Source organism: Engraulis encrasicolus, chromosome 14 (assembly GCF_034702125.1).
Source record: "Engraulis encrasicolus isolate BLACKSEA-1 chromosome 14, IST_EnEncr_1.0, whole genome shotgun sequence".
Classification (NCBI taxonomy): Eukaryota; Metazoa; Chordata; class Actinopteri; order Clupeiformes; family Engraulidae; genus Engraulis; species Engraulis encrasicolus.
This window is the reverse complement of record NC_085870.1, coordinates 33,712,234-33,738,540: the sequence shown is the minus strand read 5'-3', so window position 1 is coordinate 33,738,540 and position 26,307 is coordinate 33,712,234. Positions and strand designations below refer to the sequence as shown.

Below are 26,307 nucleotides of genomic sequence, written 5' to 3'. Positions count from 1 at the left end.
TGTATAATGAAGAAAAAGAAACCTCAACAACAGCCAGACTTCTTCTGCTGAGGCTTGTGCAGTGAGAGGTTTTCATTTCCACTGTACTTCACAGACTGCTTCAGTAACCTACACCAACAAGACAGAGTTAAGTTAACAGCCATCACATGCAATGGAGGGAAACAAAATTGACAGAGAATGTTACAGTACAGTCATCCTGACAGTAGCCAAGGTCTCAGCTTTTCAAAGTTGTAGGGTAACTTTCTTTCTTTTTATCTGAACACAAGGAAGAAAGAAAGAAAGAAAGAAAGAAAGAAAGATTGACGGTGCTTTTCATGCCTTCTTTGACTGGTTAGTAGCTGCCTGATGATTTCTGTACTCTTCAGAAGCTTTTAGTCAAAACAATTCAAAATGTGATGTGAATGTCTGAAATGTATGGGATGGTTTCACTTGTGTGTACTATGCATAAAAAATATACAATCTCTACATTTGCAAACAGACAGGTGAGGTGTATAGGCTGCATCTTACCTAGCCAAGTTCTCCATAGCCACAGAGACATTGTAGCCAGTTGCAGCACTGCATTCCATAAAATGGATGTTGTATTCCTGAAGAATCACCAGACAAATAAACAACAAAATTAAGTTTTATTTTATGTAGATGCATTTAAAACACCATATAATGGTGTTCTATTCAATTCAAACCCTCTGCTAATACCACCAAGATAATACTGGCTTATTTACAGAAGCATGATTATTTCATTACTTATGACATTCATCTACATTTGCGACTACATTTTTGCAACTCAACACATCAGTAATTCCAATGTAACCCCTTGCAACCACATATGACATTAAAGGGACACTGTGCAGGAAATGGTCAAAAAAGGTACTGCAACTATGCTGCTCATTGAAATTGGGTTGCCTAATGCCAAATTCGATCTTTTCATGAAAGTTTACCAAGTAATAAACTAATATTTTCTAGTATGGCCCAAGTACAGTCATTTTTGCAGCTGAAAATGTCTTTTTCTGGAAATTCAAAATGGCGGAGCATGGAGAAGATGCCCCTTTTCATGTATGAAAAGTGCAATTTTTCCAATCAAAATTAATACTTAGAATTTGATGGTGGTGGTAAGTATTCATGAAAAAGTTAACATTAATGAATGGGTTGCAAGAATTCTGGAAATAAACAACTACAAATCTCACACAGTGTCCCTTTAAAGAGAGTCTCAAATAACATGTTAAATCTTGGCTGGCAATGCCATTTTTGGTGTAAGAAGCGTATAACAGAGGCTCTGCATGAAAGGGTTAATAAAAAGGCCGTGGTCACCTGAGCCAAGCGCTCCCCTTCCGGAGGTAGAACCTGCCGCTCTTTACTGTCACTCTTGTTACCAAGCAACATGATGATGACCTCACGAGGGGCCCCTTCCTGTTGGACATGGGTTCAAAATGACGCTAGTAGGTCAGTTAAAGAGCACAGGCATTTTCACACTTGGTCACTTTCAGCCATTTAAGCAAACTCAGACCTGTGACTCAGCATTTTCTGCGCATATGTGAATACACCAAAGTGTACCCAGAGCACTCGAACGTGAACCGTTCTGAGATCTTTGTTGACATGGTCTCAGTACAGTTCTCTAAAGAGTTCTGACAAGGTACACCTGTGACTAGGTGTAATCACTTAAGGAAGGCTCTAGAGGACCGGATGTGATCAAAAACACTACTGGCACCCCATAAAAGCAGAAGGGGACAAAACATGTTGGGAGGCATGCTGCAAACTCAACTTTAATAAGCACTGTATTATTACTGTGGTGCAGTTTCAGATACTATACCTCAACACACGAGATCCACCTGCGAACGGCACTGAACGTCTGACAGGACGAGATGTCATACATCAGTATCAGGCCCTGAGCCTTGTTCAACACCTGACGCGTGATGCTGTGAAACCTGCAGATTATAATGGTACGAATGAAGAGTTTAGTTGCAAAACAGTGTATCCACCATTTCTGACTTTTGCATTTTATCATTGGAAATGACTGTTCAGAAGTCCTATAATCAATGTGTGAATTCAAATATGCCATTCAAATATTTTGAGAAAATACTTTTTAAACCTATATAAAATGCATTTTGCAATGCAATGCAATGGAATGCCCAATACAAAAATGTCAATTTCCCCAAATGTTCCAAAATGGATTTAAACCGATTTGCAACAAAACTCTACAAATAAACAACAAGACTATCTTCACTCAATTTATGATTTTGCTGAACCCAGATTCCATAATCAAACTATAACATCAGCGTCTGGTTTTAGAGGTGTATAAAGTAGAGGTACTCTCACTGGTGTCATTACAATGCTAGTGCATGATCTTACATAGTTTAAACATCAGTTATTCCACTGTAAGAGTGCTTGTACTTTTGCTTCATACACCTCTGCTGGGTTTTCATCATTTTGATGACCATGAGGTCTGTGACAGTTAGAGGCAGGCTGCCTCTGTGGTATACTCCACACTAGATGCAGAACTGCTGTAGTTACTGCCAATATCTTCTCCAATTATTATCTTCTCTTATTCTTTGGTGATGTCATTCATTGGTGCATTTATATGTGTTCCAGTCACCCATTATTGTTTTATACTGTAAATATAAATAGATTTGACACTCCGTTTTCCAGCTGCGTACAAAAAATATGCGTATATCTGATTTGAAAGCAGTAATAGGACTGATTATATATGATTAAAGGGCATTAAATATTTTGTTCTGTTTCAGAAAACTTCTGCTAATCTGCTTTAAAAAATAAATAAAAATAATAATAGACCTTTCCCCATGTGTATGTGTTTCCTCGGTATGTAATATTCCTACCTCTCCTGACCAGCAGTGTCCCATATTTGCAATTTGACCAATTGTCCATCCACAGCCAATGTCTGGATGAAGGTATCAACACCTGTGGCATTATTGCACAAACACATTACACATGCATGTGATCTGACCAGATATGACTAATTCATATAAAAAATGATGATCATGTATCATTCAAGGGATCATTTTACCAATAGTGGCAGAGTGATCCTCAGAGTACTGCCCAGTCATTAACCGTTTGACAAAAGAAGTTTTTCCCACGCTACTTTCTCCAACCATTACCACGTTGAACATAATCGCCTCTTCAAGGGATGTAAGAGTGTAATCTAATGAAGGAATTAGAGAGGTTAAGTACAGCTAGGAAAATGTGTGAATGTTTCAATGAATTGAATGTACTGCAATAAGAATGTATTGAATAATGCAGTATGATGTAGTTATTTAACGTCATACTGACACATTACAGGCATTCACTTGTTGACATGGGCTACATTTGCTAAACTTGCCTTGTCCATGTAGCCTGTCTAAATCTGATTTTCTGTTTGCAGTTGAAGGAGCTGGTTGTTCCACGGGACGACGGCGGTCAGTTTCATCAGCCGGGGTCACCTTAGAGGGCCCACCCTCAGCACCACTCTGTAGGGATGTCACAACACTAATGAGTTAAGCCTTCCTATCTTTAAACCCATACTTCATAACAATGCAGTTTATCTCTATCTATTTATACGTAAAGTGCTACACTGGGATATTTGCCTCATTAAAATATGCAGCTTTGAATGCTTTTTAAACATTTCTAATCAGCATTAGTATTTGTTTGAAGAGGCAGGTCTGTGTTGTCTTTGAAAAAGATGAAAGATGGGAAAGTAAGATCTGGAATATTTACCTCACTAAGAGACTTTTCCTGAACCATCGGTGAGATGCTGCTATCACCTCCTTGGTCTGTGCCAACAGCTTGGTCCTCTGGTTCTCCATGCACTCCAATTCCTCTGTAGCCCTGGCCGGCACGCCTGGAGCCCATCTTCCTCCTTGTGGCCTGTGGAGTCCCCGTCTGACCTGCAGTGTCAAGCCCAGCACTGCTCTCTGTTGGCCTTGAGTCCTCCAGATCTCGAATTTCCGTCACGGTGACTGTGTCAATTGCTACATCCTGCTGACTGCTATTGTCATCATCAGGCCTCTTTGTAACTGCCGTTTGAAAGTCACTTTTTTCCTCTCCATCTTGTCTCCTTGTGTTCCGTCGAGTTGATCCCATTTTCCGTTTTTTGATGCTGGTGGTTTGTGGATCTGTGGTTGGGTTGTCCTGGTGACCCTCAGGTGGGATGGGTGACAATAGGGTGAGTACTGATGGCTCGTCCTGAACTGCTGCTGACAGCTCTTGTTTATCTATAGACTCCTCTGGCTTGTCTTCTTGCAGCTCCCCCTCACCTGTCTGACCAAGTGGCTGCTCACCCTCCACTGGCAGGTCCTTTGTGTTGTCTTGTGGAGTCACTGAGCTGCTGTCTCCTTCTTCTGAGCTTTCCACATCAAGTGCACCACAGGTTTTATCATGGCTTTCTAGACTCTCTGTATTGATTATATCCGTGTCACCATGTACTTTCGATACATCTCTCTTCCCTCTTTTTCCAAGGCCTTGGCCTCTTCGAGAGGAGCCGATCTTTCTCTTCTGGAGTGGGGATTTAGGTGCCTCTTCGTCATCATTTGGGCAAAGCTTGCTATGGTCTGTTTCCTCAGCTGCAGCGATTCCAATGGAGTCAGTCATCTCACTTTGTTCTGCAGTGGCAGTGTGGACCTGGCTCTCCTTCCATGTTACATGTCTTTGCTCCGTGGACTCCAACTGGCTTAGATGGGTGTTGTCACTAGAGAGAGACTTATCATCAACTTCATACATAGAATCCTTTTCACTGCTGTCTGAATCCACCAAAGGTACCTGCACAACAGCAATAGACGTGGCCAAAACATCCTGCTCTGTCTTGCTTAACTCGTCTTTGCCACGAAGCTCACTGCAACTTCTGTCTTGACTTGCTGTAATTGATTCAGACAAAGTGTTGACAGAAATGGATGGCATTGCCTCCTTGTGTTCCTCTTCATGAAGAATGTTCTCCTGTTGTGTTTCTTCAGTTTTTCCATCCAACGATTCATTTGCAGGGCAAGAACTGATGTCAGTCGCTGCACACATGAGCATCCCATCCATGACAACACATTTTCTCTCTGCTGTTTCCTGTTGGTTCCTGTGTCTTCTGCTGGAGCCCATCTTTCTCCTCCGTGTGACGCTGGGACTTCCTTCAGTCTCTTGATACAGGGAGGCAGAAACACCTTTTTCAAGACTTAGATTTTCCATAGCGGTTTCAGTGAGTTCAGATGATCTGTCACACATATGAATGTCTGCTTGACTATCAGATGGACTGGAGTCTTTCATCATTTGAGTCTCACCCATTTCCTGTTTCAACACAAACTTATGCCGCTCTGGTTCTGCATTTTTATGTATTTCTTCTTTTCCCCCTGCTTCACCATTGATCTTGTCTTCCTCTCGTCTTTGCACTTTATTGATATCTGTCTCATATTGTGCATGTTCCTCCGCAGAGTCCTCTTGGCACTGCCCCCCTTCAGTTTCTGCTTGAGCTGCCTGTGACAAAGCGGCAACATCAGCATCTATGTTCACATCATTTTGATCAAGTGAGCTGATTAACTGTGGTTCAGACTCTGTCTGCACCATTAAGAATGTTGGCTCTTCTGTGTTTTTTCCGGTAATACACCAAGAACTATTGTCATGCACATCTTCGTTAATCAATCCATGTCCTAGACTTTCACTCACATCCTGTGGTTCATATTCATTAACTTCATCAACAGGAGTTGTGTCCAAACAAGCTGACTGGATCTCTTCACAAGTTGATATTTGCTCTGAATGGATATCAGGTTGCAAAGACATTTCAGCACTAGTTCCCATCCAGTTCATTCCCTCTGACTCATGTGAAGATTTCATACCCTTGTCCAAATCTACGTCATTACTTTGTCTCTTTTGCCGGCGTGTTGAGCCCATCTTTCTTTTTGGTCTTGACACATTCTGTTCCAAATCTCCCTCTGGTGTAAGAAGCTGATGTGTGCTGGGGAGTCCAGGCTGATCAGACATTGCTATGCTTTCTGTCACATCATGACCCTCTGAATTAGACGAATGGGATTCAGCCTTTTCGGTGCAGCCACCTTGCAAAAATTCAGAAGCCTTTGTAACACTATCTGATATGAGTAACGTCGACATGGTGGAAATGGTCGAAATATGAGATGTTGTCACTTGTTCAGCCTCATTACTATTTTCCACATCATCAGAATTTTCAGGGCCATCTTTCATATCCATTTTATTGCCAGGACAATCCAGCCTGGGGTCATCTGTAAGATCTACCTGCTCTGAAATATTTGTATTTATGCTGTCTTCTTTGTCCTGGTTGACTAGGGACTCTGCAGTGGTTTCTGAATGTTCTGTAACATCAGTGTCAGCATCAGTATGGGTGCTGGCATTCTTGATAGCATGGTCGTCATTCACACCCATGTTTTCACCTTCTTCTGCCATGTCCATGTGTCTCTTAGCTCTGCGGGTTGATCCCATCTTTCTCTTCTGCCGTGGGGAAGCCTGTTCAACACTCCCCTCCTCTGTATGGTGTACGTTCAGTGTTCCTGTGCTAAATGTGTCTGTAGGGAGGTTAAGGCTGAAGCTCTCAGTTTGCACATTGAGTGGGGATTGTGTGGTCTCAGGAGTGTGTTCTGATATATGGAAAGGTGATGGATGCTCAGCAGTTGGCTCTGACACAAGCAAGGCCTCATTAAGAAGTTCAGGATGAGCAGGTTTGGTGTTCGTAGCTGGGCTGTCTATGTCCCCAAAATCTGTATTGAGATCCTGCGATACCTCTTCATCATGTTCTGCCTGTAGCTGTGGTTCAGAATCCGCCTGAACCATTTGGCTTACACGGTCCTCCTTATCCAGGTTGACTTTAATGTCAGTACCAGCATCTATGTGTGTGCTGACATCCTTGATTGAACTTTCCTCCTCAGCAGCCATGCTTTCACCTTCCTCTGCCCTGTTCACTTGTCTCTTTGATCTACGGGTCGAACCCATCTTTCTTTTCTGTCGTGGGGCAGCCTGTTCAACACTGCTCTCCTCTGTACGGTCCTCATGTTTAAGGGTGGGTTCATCATGTTCATGCAGTGTTCCCATGTCAGATGTGTCTACAGGGAGGTTAAGGCTCTCCGTTTGGATGTTGAGGGTTATCTCTGGAGTGTGATCTGATAAAAGGGAAGCTGACGGATACTCGGGCTCTGATGCACATAAGGGCTCATGAAGAAACTCATCTGTTGACCCAGGATGGGCAGGCTCGGTGTTTGTAATGGTACAAATGCTCTCCTCTGCAGTGTGTGCATAATGTTTAGGATTTTCTGATACCTCTTCGTCATTGTCTGCCTGCTCTGATGCATCTTTGGCTATACTGTTTTCCTGGCTCTGGCTAAGGTGTGCATCACAAACCCCTTCTGAGATTTCCTCCATTGGCTTTTTAGGTTGGTAAATATTTTCAATTGCGAAAGCTTCAATAATGTTCTCTTCAACTGTTGCAAACTCCTCTTCACTCTGCCTCAGTATGGATGTCTCCTGTTGGCCATCGGGATTTAAATCATCATCACTACCTGGCTGTTGTGCTGTCACATGAGGATGGCTATCTTCATCCTGTACAGCTTCCATCTGATTAACTGGTGCCAAAGATGATACCACTTCAGTTGATGAACTGACCTCAACACACTGTTTATGTTCAACAAGATCTACCCGCTCTGAAATATTTTTATTAACACTATCATCTTTGTCCTGATTGACTAGGGGCTCGGCACTGTTTTCTGAATGTTCTGTAATGTCAGTGCCAGTATCTATGTGGGTGCTGGCATCCTTGATAGCATGGTCTTCATCTGCAGCCGTGCCTTCATCTTCCTCTGCCCTGTCCACGTGTCTCTTTGATCTGCGGGTCGAACCCATTTTTCTCTTCTGCCGTGGGGCAGCCTGTTCAACACTCCCCTCCTCTGTATGGTGTACGTGCAGTGTTCCTGTGCTAAATGTGTCTCTGGGGAGGTTAAGGCTGAAGCTCTCAGTTTGCACATCGAGTGGGGATTGTGTGGTCTCAGGAGTGTGTTCTGATATATGGAAAGGTGATGGATGCTCAGCAGTTGGCTCTGACACAAACAAAGCCTCATTAAGAAGTTCAGGATGAGCAGGTTTGGTGTTCGTAGCTGGGCTGTCTATGTCCCCAAAATCTGTATTGAGATCCTGCGATACCTCTTCATCATGTTCTGCCTGTAGCTGTGGTTCAGAATCCACCAGCACCATTTGGCTTACACGGTCCTCCTTATCCAGGTTGACTGTAATGTCAGTACCAGCAGCTATGTGTGTGCTGACATCCTTGATTGAACTTTCCTCCTCAGCAGTCATGCTTTCACCTTCCTCTGCCCTGTTCACTTGTCTCTTTGATCTACGGGTCGAACCCATCTTTCTTTTCTGACATGGGGCAGCCTGTTCAACACTGCTCTCCTCTGTACGGTCCTCATGTTTAAGGGTGGGTTCATCATGTTCATGCAGTGTTCCCGTGTCAGATGTGTCTACAGGGAGGTTAAGGCTCTCCGTTTGGATGTTGAGGGTTATCTGTGGAGTGTGATCTGATAAAAGGGAAGCTGACGGATACTCGGGCTCTGATGCACATAAGGGCTCATGAAGAAACTCATCTGTTGACCCAGGATGGGCAGGCTCGGTGTTTGTAATGGTACAAATGCTCTCCTCTGCAGTGTGTGCATAATGTTTAGGATTTTCTGATACCTCTTCGTCATTGTCTGCCTGCTCTGATGCATCTTTGGCTATACTGTTTTCCTGGCTCTGGCTAAGGTGTGCATCACAAACCCCTTCTGAGATTTCCTCCATTGGCTTTTTAGGTTGGTAAATATTTTCAATTGCGAAAGCTTCAATAATGTTCTCTTCAACTGTTGCAAACTCCTCTTCACTCTGCCTCAGTATGGATGTCTCCTGTTGGCCATCGGGATTTAAATCATCATCACTACCTGGCTGTTGTGCTGTCACATGAGGATGGCTATCTTCATCCTGTACAGCTTCCATCTGATTAACTGGTGCCAAAGATGATACCACTTCAGTTGATGAACTGACCTCAACACACTGTTTATGTTCAACAAGATCTACCCGCTCTGAAATATTTTTATTAACACTATCATCTTTGTCCTGATTGACTAGGGGCTCGGCACTGTTTTCTGAATGTTCTGTAATGTCAGTGCCAGTATCTATGTGGGTGCTGGCATCCTTGATAGCATGGTCTTCATCTGCAGCCGTGCCTTCATCTTCCTCTGCCCTGTCCACGTGTCTCTTTGATCTGCGGGTCGAACCCATTTTTCTCTTCTGCCGTGGGGCAGCCTGTTCAACACTCCCCTCCTCTGTATGGTGTATGTGCAGTGTTCCTGTGTCAAATGTGTCTGTGGAGAGGTTAAGGCTGAAGCTCTCAGTTTGCACATTGAGTGGGGATTGTGTGGTCTCAGGAGTGTGTTCTGATATATGGAAAGGTGATGCATGCTCAGCAGTTGGCTCTGACACAAGCAAAGCCTCATTAAGAAGTTCAGGATGAGCAGGTTTGGTGTTCGTAGCTGGGCTGTCTATGTCCCCAAAATCTGTATTGAGATCCTGCGATACCTCTTCATCATGTTTTGCCTGTAGCTGTGGTTCAGAATCCGCCTGCACCATTTGGCTTACACTGTCCTCCTTATCCAGGTTGACTGCAATGTCAGCACCAGCATCTATGTGGGTGCTGGCATCCTTGATGGCATTGTCTTCATCTGCACCCATGCCTTCACCTTCCTCTGCCCTGTCCACTTGTCTCTTTGATCTACGGGTCGAACCCATCTTTCTTTTCTGTTGTGGGGCAGCCTGTTCAAAACTGCCCTCCTCTGTAGGGTCCTCGTGTTTAAGGGTGGTCTCAACATGTTCATGCAGTGATCCCATGTCAAATGTGTCTAGAGGAAGGTTAAGGCTCTCTGTTTGGACGTTGAGGGTTATCTGTGGAGTGTGATCTGATAAAGGGGAAGCTGACGGATACTCAGGCTCTGATGCACACAAGGGCTCATAAAGAAACTCATCTGTTGACCCAGGATGGGCAGGCTCTGTGTTTGTAATGGTACAAATGCTCTCCTCTGTAGTGTGTGCATAATCTTTGGGATTTTCTGATACCTCCTCCTTTGCAAACTCCTCTTCACTCTGCCTTAGTATGGATATCTCCTGTTGGCCATCGGGATTTAAATCATCATCACTACCTGGCTGTTGTGCTGTCACATGAGGATGGCTAGCTTCATCCTGTACAGCTTCCATCTGATTAACTGGTGCCAAAGATGATACCACTTCAGCTGATGAACTGCCCTCACCACACTGCTCATGTGCAACAAGAACAAAATCCATGCTGACTATCCCATTGTCGTTTTCTTCCAAAACGTGTGAGGTGCTCACTTGTTGAGATCCCTTGCTTGAGTCTTCCTTGACATTGCTGGTTATCTGGAGAGCCCTAATGCTGTTATCGCCATCTGCATCCTTCGCTGAGGTTTCCTCTCCGCTGTCAACTTGTTGATTTTTCCTGCGTGTGGATCCCATTCTTCTCTTCTGCCTAGGGGCACCCTGTTTTACGCTATCCTCTGCTGTGTGTTTTTGAAGAGTGACGGTAGTTTCATTGTCCTGCTCATGCAGTGCTGTTGTTGTCTCAGACATTTCTGTACCCACAGGAACAGGTCCTTTGGTCTGCCCATCCTGTGATCCACCACAAAGTTCTGTATCACCACCACAAAGGTCTGTACCATTAATCGCCATGAGTGTTTCTACAGAAACCTGTTTAGATTCTCCAAACTCACTTTCAATAACTTTTGTTGCAGCACCACATTCATCCTCTCTTTGCGTGCGCTCCTGAGTTAGGTTTTCATCATGATGTATGCTGGTTTGCAGGGTCTCCTCATCCACATTTTGCCATACACTTACTGGCCCCTCTGATGGGTCCAGATGGAGTGTTTCCACCACTACTTCCTGTTGGTTAATGTTGGTATGTTCCTCATTTATTTGAGGGCTATTATCCAAGCTGGCTTCAATGACAAACTGACTACTGCTGGTTGCCCCACTCCCGCTGTCATCTGTGACGTGAGGACTCTCAGTGTGTGACACATGCTCCATGTTATCACTCAATATTGGGTCCATCTGTTTGATGTCTTGTTCCTCAATTTCATCACTTCCCCCTGCCTCTATTTCCCTCACACAGACAGTGGTGGCCATGTCTAATGTAAATTGCAATTCTGCCATTTCTACTCGCTGTGTGTCTTCTTTGACTGACAATGTCTCCTCTGTTATTTCGGGGCTTTCAATTGTGCTCTCGTGTTTTGTCTCTGCTCCCAATTGGCTGATGTCTTCATTATTCTGTACAAACTTACTTCCTTTCAGTGGTCTACGAGTTGACCCCATTCTTTTCTTTGGTCTGTGAACATCTTCCATTAATTCATCCTCGTGGGTCAAGGTGGAAGAACTGGTCTGGTCAATATGTGGCACTTGTTGATGTCCAGAGGTATTGTAGCTCTCTGCATCAGCACAGATCTGTAAATGTTCTTCATTCTCAGACATGCTTGCCACTGCTTGCGATGCACTGTCCTGTGGTTTATCTTGTGTTTGCACTGAAAAGTTGTTGATGGCAGCTGCTTCCACCGTCACATCTTTAAAGAATTCATGATCGGTTTCCACAGGCTGTTTGTCTATGTGACAAGATTCTGCATGTGATACATTTTCTTCCAAGTTTCCTTTTACTGTAGTGGCATCTACATGTGCAGTCACCACAACACTGACCTCATTCACCTCTTTTTGTTCATCACATTCATGTATTTCATGTTGTTGTTGATGTTCACCAAGTGCGTCTTGGGATATAGTGCAATGACTAGATCCTGATAGAATGCCATCAGCCATACTCTGAAATGACTCTCCATCTTGCTTTTGTGAAACATTCTCTTGTTCATTGTCATGAGTGTCTATGACATTCACAGATGAATCCGGTGCACAACTGTCAGAAAAGGACTGAGATAGGGAGTTCGTATTTGAACGGCTGTTCTCTGCGTCTGTTGTAAGGTCCTGCTCTGATAAAAGCCTGTGCTCTTCTGTCTTCTCCATCATTTCCTCACCTTCAACGGAGCCCACTACTGATGACTGAGGTACTTCTGGTAAGTCTGTATTTCCTGTTAAACACTGTTCATCTGTTGTTACAATGACATTAGATTCTTCCTGTAATGCCGGCATGCTGTTGGCCACTTCCTCATGGTCTTCCATCCTGTCCTCTAGTTGAAATCGTTGCTTCCCTCTCCTAGATGAGCCCATTCTCCTTATCTTCCCAGAGGTATTTTCATCGGCCCCAGACAGCCGTTTCATTTCTCGGGTTTCAGCCTCTCCTGGATCAGTTTTGCCAGGATCCTCCATGTGGACCTCCTCGGTGGTCGAATCCAGCTTGCACTTGGGCATCTCAGATGAGTCTGATGATGCTTGCTCGAGTGTGGCAGTGGGTGGTGCGGGGTCCCCTGTTCTCCCAGCATTCTCTGCTCCTTCTGGTGACTCCTGTAAGATAGTCTCTCCAGAGGGCACTTCCTCGGCTCCCCTATCACCTGTTTTTTGTCCAAGTGGTCGGCGTGTTGAGCCAATTCTTTTTTTGGACTTTCTGCCAGACATGACGGATGGCGGTCCTGAAGAAAAACAAATAGAATGTGACAGTTAGAGGACTTTTCTTTTAAGAGGTTAGCCTACCTCAAAGGTCAAGTCATTTTTCTGCATTTTTCTGTACAAGATGCTGCCCATTACATTATATTGCATAGCCATTTCACTGTATGCATAATATACTGTGTTTTGTCAAATCAACCAAGGGCAATACAAGTTGTAGGGTATACATATAAAAAAAATCTTAACAAAGTTCTGCATTTACATCTTCACTTCCTCTCACAGGGATGTTGTCATGAAAACACCAAATATGGCAATGGCAAGGAGGCACCAGCACCATCACCACACATGTGTTAAGAAGTCAGCTGCAGTGGGACATGCTAACCTAGCATTTCTATAAATACACATTTATATACATATTTAAATATACATATTTAAAATGTACATATTTAAAACTGGCTAAATAACTGTCCATCATTTTGGACAAATGCCATGTGCCTTTATAGCTCATGCATCCACAAACAAATCAGTGGTCCATCATGCATTCAAGTAGAAAATACAGGAGGTCACTTTTCAGCATAGGAATTGTGCATTATTCTCCAAACATTACTACATTACTACATGCACATGTAGTACAGTTCACACAATTAGAATACCATGAAAATGTCAGAAAGTGAAACTGTTAAGTGTTCTATAGATTCCTTACACACAGAGGAAAATCATTTCTTGATATTTAGAGGTTCTAAAAGGTGTTTAAAGCAGAAAATGTTGAACTTCTGAAAAGTATTTTGATTACTGTGCTCAGTACTTTGTTGGGCCTCCTTTACAACTGCACTAATGTGGTGTGGCATGGAGGTGCTCAGCCAGAGGACACTGTTCAGGTGTACCACTGTTCTTCTTGATAATATCCCATATATTCTCCATAGCAGGGATGGGCAACTTTTATGAGGAGGGCCACGCTTTTTCATTGCCAACATTGGAGGGCCTATGACCATGGATCTGACTGTCTTGGCCAACAGTATAATTACAAGAGTCAGTAGTCATTAAACAATTATTATCTTAAAATTACTTCAAGTCATTGAAAGAACATTATTTTAAACTGCTGTTTTATGTACCAGCCACACTGAGTGAGGAGGCGGATTCATGTGCCCCCAGGCCCAGTTGCCCTTCCCTGCTCATAGGGTTCAGGTAAGGACATGGTACTTTTCCAACTGTGCGTAGATACCAAGGCCTGAAGTAAAACTTGTTTTCCAACAGTTTTCTATGCCTTACAAATGTTGCATTTCTCATTTCAAACATCTGAAAATAACCATACAGATGCTCAGGTGTTCCAGGTGTTTTAACTTTTAGATAAAAAGATATGAGTTTTACATTTAATTTGGAACTACAGTGTGTCACAGAAGTGAGCACACACATTCCTGCAAATCTGCGCATCTTTTCATGAGACAACATTAAATACATTTCACTTTTAAATAACACTTATATAACCAGATCCATTTGTTGTTCACTCAAATAATTCAAAATACAGCCATTAATGTCTCAAAATATACCAACAAAAGTGAGTACACCCTTTGTTATAATCCCACAGAGAGGATCATGATATGCTTCATTAGGCTACATACAGTACATGGGCTGACATTCCTGTTTCTTTTGGTGAAATTCAGCTTCGCAATGTTGACGGCATTCATGCAACCACATACCACGTCAGTCCCACTACCATGCTTGACTGTAATAAAAGTTCAATAGGGCCTAAAGAAATGTTTGGGGGAAAAAGCATGGAACACTCTTTTGTACTAGGCCTACTCACTTGTTCATTACCACACATGCTTTACAGCATCTAAAGTAAATGTGTTTATCTTGGTCTCATCAGAGACAAACAGATTAAGTATACGGCTTGCTTGAACCATGTTGGTCCGATGACATCACAATAAACACATTTGTTTTAGATGGTGGCATGTGTGGTAGTGGTAACAAACGTGAGTAGTACAAAGTGAGTAGTACAAAGACAAGTGTCCATGCTTACAGTCAAGCATGGTAGTAGTGTAGTAGTCAGGGTTGCCAGATGAGGCTGATGATTTCCAGCCCAAAAAATTTTCAAAACCCACCTAGAATCACAAAATCCCGCTCAATTCTATTGATTTCTATGGCAAAAATTGGGCAGGTTTTTCTGCTAAATGCCATTTTTACCCGCACACGGCCGTCCTAAGCAGCCCAATTGGGCGGGAAACAGCCCAATCTGGCAACACTGGTAGTAGTACTGCATGAATACCATCAACATTGGCAAGATGAATTTCACCAAAAGAAACACACATGTCAATATGTACTATGACCAGGGATGCAGATCATGATCGTCTCTATGGCATTTTAACTTAGGGGTGTACTCTTTTTGTGGGTACATTTTGAGACATTAATGGCTGTATTTTTAATTATTTTGAGGGGACAATACATTGAAGCTGTTATATGAGTTGTTTGCTGGCTACTTTATTGTGTCAAAGGGAAGATCCTTTAATGTTGTCACATGAAAAGATAGAGGCTACTAACAAGTCTGCAGAAATGTGACAAGTGTAGTCAATTCTGACACACACTGTAAGGTCCCACTGTCTGTAGTCTGAGTGAAGTTTCCAGTATTAAAGGTGGGATAGGAGATGTTTTTCTGGCACATATTTTACCATATCATCTGAAAAACTCCTCATGACGCCATAGCACCCATTGAAATAGAGTGTTTGGAAAAAAAACGAAATCTTTTGGTCCAGTCTAGAGGGCGTAGTCAGAAGAAAACGGCAACCAATAGAAGTAATACTCATCATCACTTCTATTGGTTTCTGACACGTCCATCAACCGCCAGCACTCACCCCTCCTCCCTGCGCGTTCACCGACTCGTGAACTTGACCGACCCCGCCCCCATCATTCATGCACACGCGACAAGGCTCATCATCACTCGGCTAGTAGCAAGGTAACTAGAGTTAGCAGCAGGCTGAGCTACTTGAAAACTTTGGTGGCTTTTGCAGAGCTACAGGAAGAACTTTGGCTTTTGGAACACTGGACTAACCATGTCAGGATAACATACTCCCATAGTCATCGGACTCGCAAGACCAGACTCCAACACGGGCTGAAAATTTGAAATGGGACCTGACACTCTTGGACACAGATGTCGGCTACGGCAGCGGCTTGAAATACGCTTTGGTGACCATATTTCGAATCGAGAGGTGAGATAATATATTTGTCTGTATAATATTTTGTGAATTGGTTTAGGACACAGTGGTGTCTTTTTTTAAGCAAGTATCCATTGAGAGGGGTCAGAGGATTAGCTCAAGCTCCAACATATCTAGCTGCTACCTTGCTTAACATAGCTGCTACCTCAATCGCTTTGTTTTTTTGTGTTTTTCCCCCCTGTGGCATTTATTCTGTGCACATGAACACGTTTTCAGAATTGCTATATGTAACTCAGACGGTTACTCTTATGTGTTTTGCTACTAGTTGTGCGAACGAGCCAGACAAACCAGCTGGGAGGAGGACGGAAGCACCCCTTCTCCATCCGCGTTCAGTTGCTAAATACTGATTCACCACGTAGTAAGTAACCTACCATGTTTACGCACACATTACTTTGACCAGCAAAGCCCATGTCTTTCTAGTGGTTTAAAAAAAATATATCGTTTGCATGTTTTGCTTTGGTACGTCTCTGTTGTATGACTCTGGTAATAGTAGCAAGCACAAGCACCTGTTCGCCGCTCCAGCATTGCAAAATAGATTGCCTTGGGTTTTCAAATGTTTACATGATTGTGGGTGTAATGTTGTTAACTCGCTGATGTCGTTTTTGAGAAGACGGTAGTTTTGCATTTGATAAATACCACCTAATGACCATGACGGCTACACGGCAGATCTTTATTGTGATGGCTACACTGAATGATCACATGGAGATGCCGACACATTATTTGTTTTACCCTGGTTATATTGAAATGTTCTGCTTTGTCCATTCCAAGGTGTGGTGTTTTCCATAGCTGTTCCTTGCTCCTGTATCACAACATATCAAGGCTGCCAAGTAAATGAAGAATGAATCACCGCACACTGGTAGTTTATTTTATTCATGTGTGTGGGTGTAATTTCGTCCAGTTGCAGATACTATCCTTTTTGGAATGATCTGCCTTTGAAAAGCAATGGTTCTATCTGACAAAAGCGAACAGATCCTGTAGTTGTAATTGATACACTAAATCAGTGTTTCTCAACCTTTTTTTTAGGCGAGGCACCCTTTCAATTCATGAAAAATTTCAAGGCACCCCAAACCAACTAGCCGTAATATAGCATCACATCCGATACCACACAAGCTTAGAATGTAACACATTTGGAGACACACAACCTAGTCGCACGACCTACGTTCAAAGTTGCAGCTGGGGTGACCAATATTTACTTTATTGTGCGTAAATGGCAGATCAAAGATTCCACTGACTAACATTAACTTATCAATTTTGACAAATATGTTTTATGTTATATAATTTATTTATCAGCCACGTTTCCGCGGCACCCCTGTTGAGAAACACTGCACTAAATTATGATATTCCAATGTGTGCGCGCGCACGCGCCAAGTTTTCAATTGAACACACTGGGACACTTTTCAGTCTTTGAGGTTGCTGGAATCAACACAGACTACCTCCATGCACCTTATCAGAACACTTTGCATGTTTTTTGTATACTTGTCCCCTTTGTGTATTGCTGCTAATCTTTCTCTTTCTAGGTTCTGTTGGTTGCATGCAGATTGTGCCAGATGATTTATCTGTCTATGGTCTAAGCATGGGCTCTGTGCTAATATGCAATTTGTGCTCTTTTTTCCCTCAGGTCAACAGCAGACAGGGTCCTTCCACAACCACATACTTATGCCAGTAAAAGCCACAGCTTTTCTCCTCCAATCCAAGAAGCCTGGACTGCAGTCACCATCTCAACACACCAACCAAGAGAAAGGCGGATGGCTCAATTCAGTATGTAGTTCTGCAAATATTCTCAAAGGTCTTCACAGCCCCCCATGGTGCTGAATGCATTTACATTTATTTGTGTAAGGTAAAAACAATGCTGATTACAGAACATAACTAGGGCCATGAATGAAATTTGAGGTAGCAGCCAGTCATCACCTGATGGTGAGAGGTGGTCCTAAGATCAGAGAGAAGCAGGTTGAAATCCCATCCTTACCTCTCCCTACCTACACCTCCATCCACAGCTGAAGTGCACTTGAGCAAGGCACACAAGTCCACTTAGGTCCTGGGACTGTAGCCAACACCCTGTAAAACCCTGCTGTGTAATTTGATGTAATGAAGCCCTAATATAGTCTAACACATTGCTTGTTACAGATATGGAAAATTGCACAATAAAAGTTCCAGGACATGAAGGCTGCATACTGTGAACGTCAACCTTCAGGGCACCGTCCTGCGCAGAAGACTTTCTACCCTAAGAGGGATGGCTGACCGCAGACAATCACAACCAGGTGAGCCCAGATAAAGGAGTTATTTTTGGTGTCCCTGCCCCAACAACCCAGGTTACTTACATTTAAAATGTCACTGGAGCTACTGTCAGATATGTGATTTCTAATTCTGTTTATCTTTTTACAGCACTTACGCCTCCAACCTCAGACTAGGCCCTTCACAGTTGCTGCACTTACCCACCTTCCCAGAGTTTTTGTGTGGTAATGACAACTGTAAATATAGTATAAAGTAATGTATCTAGTGTCATGTGTAATACATTGTCTAAATTGTCCATACATTTCAATGACAGTAAATATTGGTGGACACAATTTGACTGTGTGGCTTTTTTTTTAATTCAGTCTCTGACTGAAAATGCATGGTTACATAATTTATATATTCCACAAGACCACAATCAGAAGATTATTTGACAGGTTGCATTTATTTTCTATGTATGAAAAAAACAATGGTAACAAGACAAACATGGTTCCAAACCAAAAAGGTGAGATGTACAGATGAATGCTCCTACAGATAATGAAAAATAATAAAACTCTGCACACTGCCGGTTTGTGTGTTTTATACCGTACTCTGTATAAACCTTTTATATTGCTCTAGTGGAGCAGGGTAACCCTGGCTAATCCTGGGTATTGTACTGTGTATTACAACGTCAGCCCTGTTCAAGTGCCCCATACTGTCTGTAGGCTGCATGCCTGAAGAGACCGTTTCTCTCACCTGGTCCTACATCAGCCCAAAGTCTTATCAAAACTGAGAACACCACAGCATTTCCTTTCAATGTTCATGGGCATCTCCTTACAGATTGCGCAGAGGCGCCAGGTTGGTTGTGCTACTGGGCTGTGACTGAGGACCAGATGTCATGTGCCAGGTCGAACATCAAACTGGGGTCACGGGTCAGGGCACGCTGCAGTAACCGATGGGATTGCTTCAAATTCAATGATTGAATCAAGGCCTGCAAAGCAATAAATACATTTTATGTAGTGCATTTTCTATTTGATGATGGGGACTAAATAACTCTATTGACAATAAGACCAATATGGACATAAGCAATCATTATTGTGTATATAAATAAAGATGTGCCAATTATATGCATACAACGTTTTCAGTCAATTTCTTACAAACTGGTGTTGTGCCAGGGGTTACACAGATGTATGAAGTAGATGGGCTTTTATGGATGTACTTGAACTACCACTGGTGTTGTGTACCTACAACCATGTAATATCACACTACTACTCATAGGAGTAGAAATATTGTAATGGTTATCACAACAGGTGTACTCGTGTAGCCTACTCGTGTTGCGATATAGAGTACATCCGTTGTGATAACATCCATTACAATACTTACACATCTGGAGGAATACAGCAGGACATAATGTTATTGAGGGATGAATGTACATACAGTTAGCAGGGCGTCAATTCTGTTGGAGTCTCCCTAATCAATACCCCCGACCTCTGCTGCGTCTATCTTCCTCCTCCTCCATCTCTGGCCATCGGTCCTACTGGGCTGTTAGGTCGTTATGATTGTGATGGGCCAGGAAAGTCAGAGCTGGAGCTCTCGTGGTCGTGGAAGGTCTAAAGCATATGAAAATATCGTCAGCCAAAACAATTTCATTAGCGTTGTTCAGTTCGGTTGTTTTTCTTTACTCCCTCTGTCCCTGTGTCTGCGCGTGCGACAACCCAAGTGAAATCTGAAGTCATAGCCTAAAACACTACGGATTGTGGTGTCGGGTATATATAAATACAATAGTAAAATGTATACTGCGGTACACATCTGTCAAAATAAATCCATGTGTCAGTACTGTAGCTACTGGCTAGAACTACTGTCTAGGGATGACAGTATAGCAGTGACGTGCAGTGAAGGGTATGGTAGGGTAGGCAGTAAATATAGAATATATATATATTTATATATATATATATATATTAACGGTGGGTTCGGTCCTCCCCCAGAAAAAAATGTATTTCTTAGATGCAATTTCCTGCATTTTAACCAAATCTGGAGAGTAACTATCAGCTAAAAACTTTTACAAAAGACTAAAAACTTTGAACAAATAGTCCCCTTTCATGCAGATCTGAAATGTAACGTGTGTGTGTGTGTGTGTGTGTGTGTGTGTGTGTGTGTGTGTGTGTGTGTGTGTGTGTGTGTGTGTGTGTGTGTGTGTGAGAGAGAGAGGGGGGCCTTATGCCACAAGGTATGGTTTGAATAGGCAAATAGGCCTATTCACATAAACATGCTGATATGGTCTTTAATGTGCAACAAATTAGTAGGCCTATGTTTCTCTAAATACTGTAAATATAAAGTAGGCTATAAGATGCCATCAGTGCTTAACCACCACAGCTCTAATAACTAAATAAGTAAATAGGCTACACTATTTAGACATTTGGACATTGTCAGTAGACCTAAATCTGAAACAATAAGTGAAAACATAATTTCAATTTCTTGAAAAGGCCAGCTACACTTATTTGTTTTGCCAAATTGCCAAATTAGCTCCAGGACCCATACTTTGTACACCTTTAAGGACCTGTAGGCCTACATTTTACAATAATAATTTAGAAAGCTACAACATTTTGGGGGGAAAGCTTTAAGTTTTGGCTCTAGCAGTTGATTTTGTTGCTCTTCTGTTTATTCTGTTGCAAATGCCAGGGCGTTTCACATGGATGGAGGGTGGCACAGTGTAGCCTACTTTTGAAGATAAAATGTCTAGTTCACCAACTGTGAATCACACCATAGCATGTGAGGGGGAAACGATTTACATTTAGCAATAAACCAACCTAGGTAACAGCTCCTGCCTCACTGCCGCGTTTTGTGCTGATAATCAAACACTCACAGACAAGAAGGAAAGTAGGCAAGGGGGCGGGTTGCTTGCAAACATGACCCGTGCATTCAGACAGTATCGAGTAAACCAACGAAACCGCTTCTGAGACTCATTCTTGTGCGTGATAGTATTCTCAAACACTTCAGCTACGGTTGTGCAAGGTGTTTCAAATAAAGTCAATTTGTGAGTGCGGAAGCACTCCGAGAAACCATCCCCAGTCAATCGTCCTGTTCCACGTTGATCTCGACTCGCACACCGCGCACTTCAAAAGAACGCAGCTGCACTTGCTAACAGGCTCCACACAACTCACGCATTGCGTAGTCATCATCATAATAAATTAGGGAAATGGAGTCATGTCGTACGCTCAAAAAACAATCTCGCGTCCATAATAACACACACACGGTCTATTCATGTCCACCACCGCACAACCAATCTTCAATGTCAACACCCTGACAAACGGTGACAACAAAAGGCACCACGAAAAAACTTGAGCATGTTCATGTTAAAAGGCTACCCGCAGCATAATAATTAGATGAATCTTACCTTAAAGCAGAATCACAAGTAGGCTGTGTTTTTCATGCAAGCTAGTTCCATTAAAAGCCCGGGGTGGTTGACATGATGAAGACATTTTGTCCCAGTGCAAACTACTTGAAGCTGCTACCCATCTGATGTTGAATATTTCCACAATGCAGCGATTGCAAACGGCTCAGCTGTCTGTCACTTGAACCGTCTTTCTTGCTACTTCTCGGCATTTTTTAAAATAATAAAGACAAAAAGCCAAAGACTGCCATGTTTTCTTTCCGATACGGCTAGAGATTTGAACAAGCCTTGCCTTGCTAGTTGTTGCTATCATAGCTGCCTGTAGGGCAGAAATTGGCTACTACCTGAATTGTAACAATTTTTCATTTTGGGCGCTGTGATTGGCTCACATACTCCCGCCACAGAGTAAAGGCTCTGCTTTTAGTCCCATTGACAAGCTATGTGACAACTTAATACGCATGCGCAAACTTTTACATTGACAGCATTGAAGGCAGGGTAGGCAGAGGAAAAGCGAGCCTTACCGGGCTGCCTGGCTGGCATTCGAAAGCTCTGCTTTCAGCCTGTCTCTGCTACCAGCCGGGACTGCGCGTTGCCACGGCAACCTGCCCAAGCCTGAGCGCTTTGCTTCGTGCGATTACTTAGGTTTTTGATCGTTGTCCTGTGTATACTGTACTTTAAACAGCTCATAATTTATGCTGAATCAATGTTATTGTTGTGTAGGCCTATGTGAACTCTGAAGAATATTTTTTTAAACACGTGTTAGTTTTTATTTTTAAGACATTTATCCCAGGGTAGGCACTGCCTACCCTGCCTACCCTGACCGCACGTCTCTGCAGTATAGCATCTGTCATCAGTGTTAGGAAGTTAGAATGAGATATCTAAGTAACACGTATCAAGTCAAGTTCAATAACTAATCTAGTATACATCTACTGTCATCAATATTTCTTGAAATGGCAACCATGACGGCCTGTGCGTTTATTGTGATGTTGAACATTCTTACCGTAGCCGGAGACAGTGCCATGGCTGGAAGTTAGCTTGGCTAATCGATTTGTCGTGGCTTCTAGCCCGCCCCCGCCTCGTGAGCTCTCGTGGGTTCCCGGGATAATCCGAACACTTGACAGACTGCATGCGCGTTCATGTGTTTTGAAGGCGTGGCTTTGAGGGGAGGGCTGAAGGGAGAGGCGGGCTGTGTATTTTCAAAAATATAGCTCACAGGAACCGTTTTTCAAAGATCTCCAACCCTACCTTTAATTTGGGGAGTCATGCCATCTGCTGGTTTGGATGCACCATGTGTCTGAAGTCGACAGTACACACACAACCATCAACCAGGAAACGTTAGAAAATGTCATGCTCCATTCTGCTGGAAAAAAAACCTTCAAGATGTTGTCTTCAATTTACAGCAGGCCTTGGCACACACCAACACTCCTAAAGGTACACACAGTTGGAGAACAGCAAACTTAACAAGGGCCTATACTATAAAGCTGGTTCAGGAGTAAACCAGGTTAAGTTAAGAGGTAAATCATCTAATATAAGAGCCTGGAGTGCTCATTTTCTTAACTTAACCTGGTTTACTCCTGAACCAGCTTTGTAGTATAAGCCCCTGATCTGAACCCCACAGAGAACGTGGGGGGCATTATCGAGAGGAAGATGAGTGATACCAGAGTCAACAATCCAGACGACCACAAGGCTGCTGTTGAAGCAAACTACACATCCATTACCCATTACATCTGATCAGTGAATACACAGGCTGATCTTCTCCAAGCCATGGCACACTGATGCAGATATTAAATGTTAAATGTTTACAATACCCATTCTAGCAGGCCTACTGACTTTTGTGTTTACTTGTTCCATGAGCCAATATCAACAATTTTGAGAGATAAACGCTGTACAATATATACACTTCACTTTCTGAAACGTGACGAAAAAAAATCGACTTTTAAATTCTATTTTTGTAAGCTTTATTTATTGTAGACCTGTGTGAAGCTGGCCCCCCCTCCAACCCAAAATGCTGAAATAATACTGCAGATTGTTTGTGCTACGTTTGTGCCGGATTGTGCTGTAAACATTTTTGTTTGTGCCACTAAGGCTTTGGAGTAATTTAAATACTGAAATACTCATCATACCAACACATTTTCAATGGGCAGCCCCCCCTCCATATCCAAATTTCTCCAAAGTAGTCTCAATCGAAGGGAATTTGTTTGTGCTCATTTGTGCTGTGAAAATTAACGCTTCAATCAGTTGTTTTGTAAAGTTACAGACGTTTTATTTCATTATTATGCTATTATTATGCCATTATTTTATTAATAGCACAAACTATTTTTTTTTACAGCACAATCCGACACAAACATAGCACAAACAATCTGCAGTGTTATTTCACCATTTTGGGTCAGAGGGGGGGCAGCTTCACACAGGTTTATTGTAGCAATAAGTTAAAATTTGACTTAATATTTTCCTGATGACTTCATGGCCTAGCCTCGCAAGCCATCATACGAACTTCCGCCAAAGTATTATGGGATGGTCAGAACCAGGCTATTCATGGCCTCCCAAAGTGCCCACTTCTTGCGCACCTTGAAAGATTTTTTTTTTTTTTTTTTTTACAAAGTCCTGTGTTTTACCTGAAGTTAGCTTTGCTTGTCCTTTGATTTACCTGGCATTTATAGCTATATGTTCATTTGCCCTATACAGCGTGTGGGTTTGTCAGGAAAAAAAGACAGAGGAGGGATTTTAAAGATCTCAGCTGAGCTGTATTGAATGCAATTGACACTTCGGCCCCACCAGTCATTCGGCAAAGGTGGGGTATCAAAACCAAAAAAGGTGGGGGGTGAATAATCCCCACCCTATAAATTGCCCCCTGGCTTATCAACTTGTATCCCTTTCCTGAAGAATTGTAGAAATCCTTTGCCATTCTCCAGAGTGTAGAATCCAAAAATGTCCCATAAGCATGGATGCCAGTGTTTCCAATGAGTCCAGCAGGTGATGCACTTGCAGAGAATTTGATACCCCTTAAAGGTGCGCTGTGTAGGATGGTGGCCAGAGTAGGTCTTGGAACTATGCTGCTCATTGAAACTGTGCTGCCTACTGCCAAAATATTGGTTAAATATAAAACTAATATTTACTAGTATGACCAAATTCAGACTATAGTACGTTTTGGAGCTAAAAATGTTTAACAAATATTCAATATTCAAAAGATATTCAAAATGGCGCACCAGGGAGAAGATCCCCCTTTTTTATGTATGAAAAGTAAACATTTTCAAGTCATTATGAATACTTAAGATTTGATAGTGGTGGTTAAGTATTCATGAAAAAGGTAACATTTGTGAATGGACAGTATGAATTCTGGAAAGAAACTACTAAAAATATTACACAGTGCGCCTTTATCATGACCCCTATATCAGGATGTGCATCGTATCGTGAGGTGGTTGGCAATACCCACCCCTAACCCTTACCCTACTGATGGGCAGGAAAACTAAAAGAAAACACAACAAACAGCATGTGTGTTTGGTTTACCAGGGCAACTAAGCAGTTGGCATTCCCTCATACCCCTGGATGTTAAGATTAATGTCAAGTTTTTGCAAAGAATAATCAAGATTGCGGAGAGGAATATAGGCACAACACTTCCCTCTTCACACTTGAGGAGATCCACCATACACGCTGCACAAACAGAGCACTAAACATCCTTAAAGACCACACACACCCTGGTCACAGGCTCTTCACCATGCTACCATCTAGGCGCTTTAGGACTCTGCGTGCACGCACTACGAGAATGAAGGACCGTTTCTATCCTACAGCCATAAGACTTCTGAACTCAATACGTCACCTGCCCCCCCACAATACCTCAGGACTCTCTATACTGTGAGATGCATATGGACTTTCATATATTATTTATTATACTACTAATATATCTTTTATTTTGTGGGCATTTGTGGAATGCTTCCAAACAGAATCTCACTGTATTTATATGGTGACAATAAAAGCTCTCTCTCTCTCTGTATGAACCATATGTGCAGGGCAGCCAGAAGAGAGCAGAGATAATCATTTCAGACCCACTCCATCCAGCTACCTCTCTGCTCAGACACAAACACGGCACACAACCTGAGACACAGTAGAGCAGACAGTATCTCTACTGAAAAAAAGCAGTCAGACGCTAGTCAGACTGATGGCAAAACAGAACATTTGACTTTATTTTTCTACTTGGATCACTTTTTTTTTTTAAAGGTCCTTGTTTCTATTTATTGACTCAGAGGGCCTGGACAAGAGTTCCAATGTGCCTGAACTACTAGTCCATGCACAAATGGCAAATAAAAAAAACTGACTTTTGACTTGGAGCATGATGGACATGCGTCACACATGCGTGCATTTGCCCCAAACATTGTATGTACAACCACTGTACATACAGCACACCTGACATTTTTAGAATAAAATTATGTCCCATGATAGGCTACTTCTGAGTACACAAGAGCTCAATGGAAGCACAAAATAGTCATATGTGGACTCCCAACATTAAAGCTGGCCAACAGGGTATGGCCAAAGCTTTATTTAAGGGCTTACCTTCACTTTGACTTTAATCCAGAATAAAACGTGAACTACAGTGGGAGCTGCTCCTCTAGTTTACCACATCTTCATCGCAACAGTGCATCAGCTTGGAGCAACTTTGGTCATTTCCTTTTTAAACCGAATGTCATTTTCGTTTAGTTACTTCCTGTGTTACTGACACGAGGCGCTTGGCGCAGACTACCACATTTCAGTGTGAACACTTTGCCTGACTCACTTCCTTTAACTTCAACTGTATACAACTACAAATCATTTCTACTGCCATATATGCTCATTGGAAAAGACTACCACACAGACCCTTGCTTGCAAACTTTGAGAGATGACTAGGGGGAATCCCAATTTGTGGGGGAAAAAATCCTAGTATAATATAGGCATACATGACTAACT

General features: G+C 42.6%; 1 protein-coding gene and 2 long non-coding RNA genes across 4 annotated transcripts; 1 reads left to right on the top strand and 2 right to left on the bottom strand.

Annotated features, from left to right (window-relative positions):
- Window positions 1–13: 13 nt before the first annotated feature.
- LOC134462452 (uncharacterized) lies at window positions 14–26,307 on the bottom strand. Its single transcript, XM_063215487.1, has 9 exons — window positions 25,918–26,307; window positions 3,703–12,587; window positions 3,329–3,455; window positions 3,017–3,151; window positions 2,829–2,910; window positions 1,805–1,919; window positions 1,306–1,404; window positions 508–584; window positions 14–108 (listed from the first exon to the last, which is right to left on the bottom strand). The coding sequence occupies exons 2-9, from the start codon at window positions 12,571–12,573 to the stop codon at window positions 24–26; spliced, it is 9,591 nt and encodes a 3,196-aa protein (XP_063071557.1). The 5' UTR covers window positions 12,574–12,587; window positions 25,918–26,307; the 3' UTR covers window positions 14–23.
- On the top strand, window positions 14,932–18,334 carry LOC134462449 (uncharacterized). 2 transcript variants are annotated; one of them, XR_010037523.1, is made up of 4 exons: window positions 14,932–15,764; window positions 16,036–16,128; window positions 17,389–18,028; window positions 18,153–18,334. It is a non-coding gene; the product is annotated as an uncharacterized LOC134462449 (long non-coding RNA). The 2 variants fall into 2 exon arrangements; XR_010037524.1 differs by lacking the exons at window positions 14,932–15,764; window positions 16,036–16,128 and adding an exon at window positions 16,141–16,626.
- LOC134462451 (uncharacterized) lies at window positions 18,426–19,845 on the bottom strand. Its single transcript, XR_010037525.1, has 2 exons — window positions 19,416–19,845; window positions 18,426–18,969 (listed from the first exon to the last, which is right to left on the bottom strand). It is a non-coding gene; the product is annotated as an uncharacterized LOC134462451 (long non-coding RNA).

Excerpts from the sequence above, each read along its gene's own strand:
- LOC134462452 (XM_063215487.1), bottom strand. The coding sequence starts at position 12,573 with ATGTCTGGCAGAAAGTCCAAAAAAAGAATTGGCTCAACACGCCGACCA. Across the intron at positions 3,456-3,702 it reads AGGAAAAGTCTCTTAGTGAG|AGTGGTGCTGAGGGTGGGCC; the intron begins GTAAATATTCCA and ends ACATCCCTACAG. Across the intron at positions 3,152-3,328 it reads AGACAGGCTACATGGACAAG|ATTACACTCTTACATCCCTT; the intron begins GCAAGTTTAGCA and ends TTCCTTCATTAG.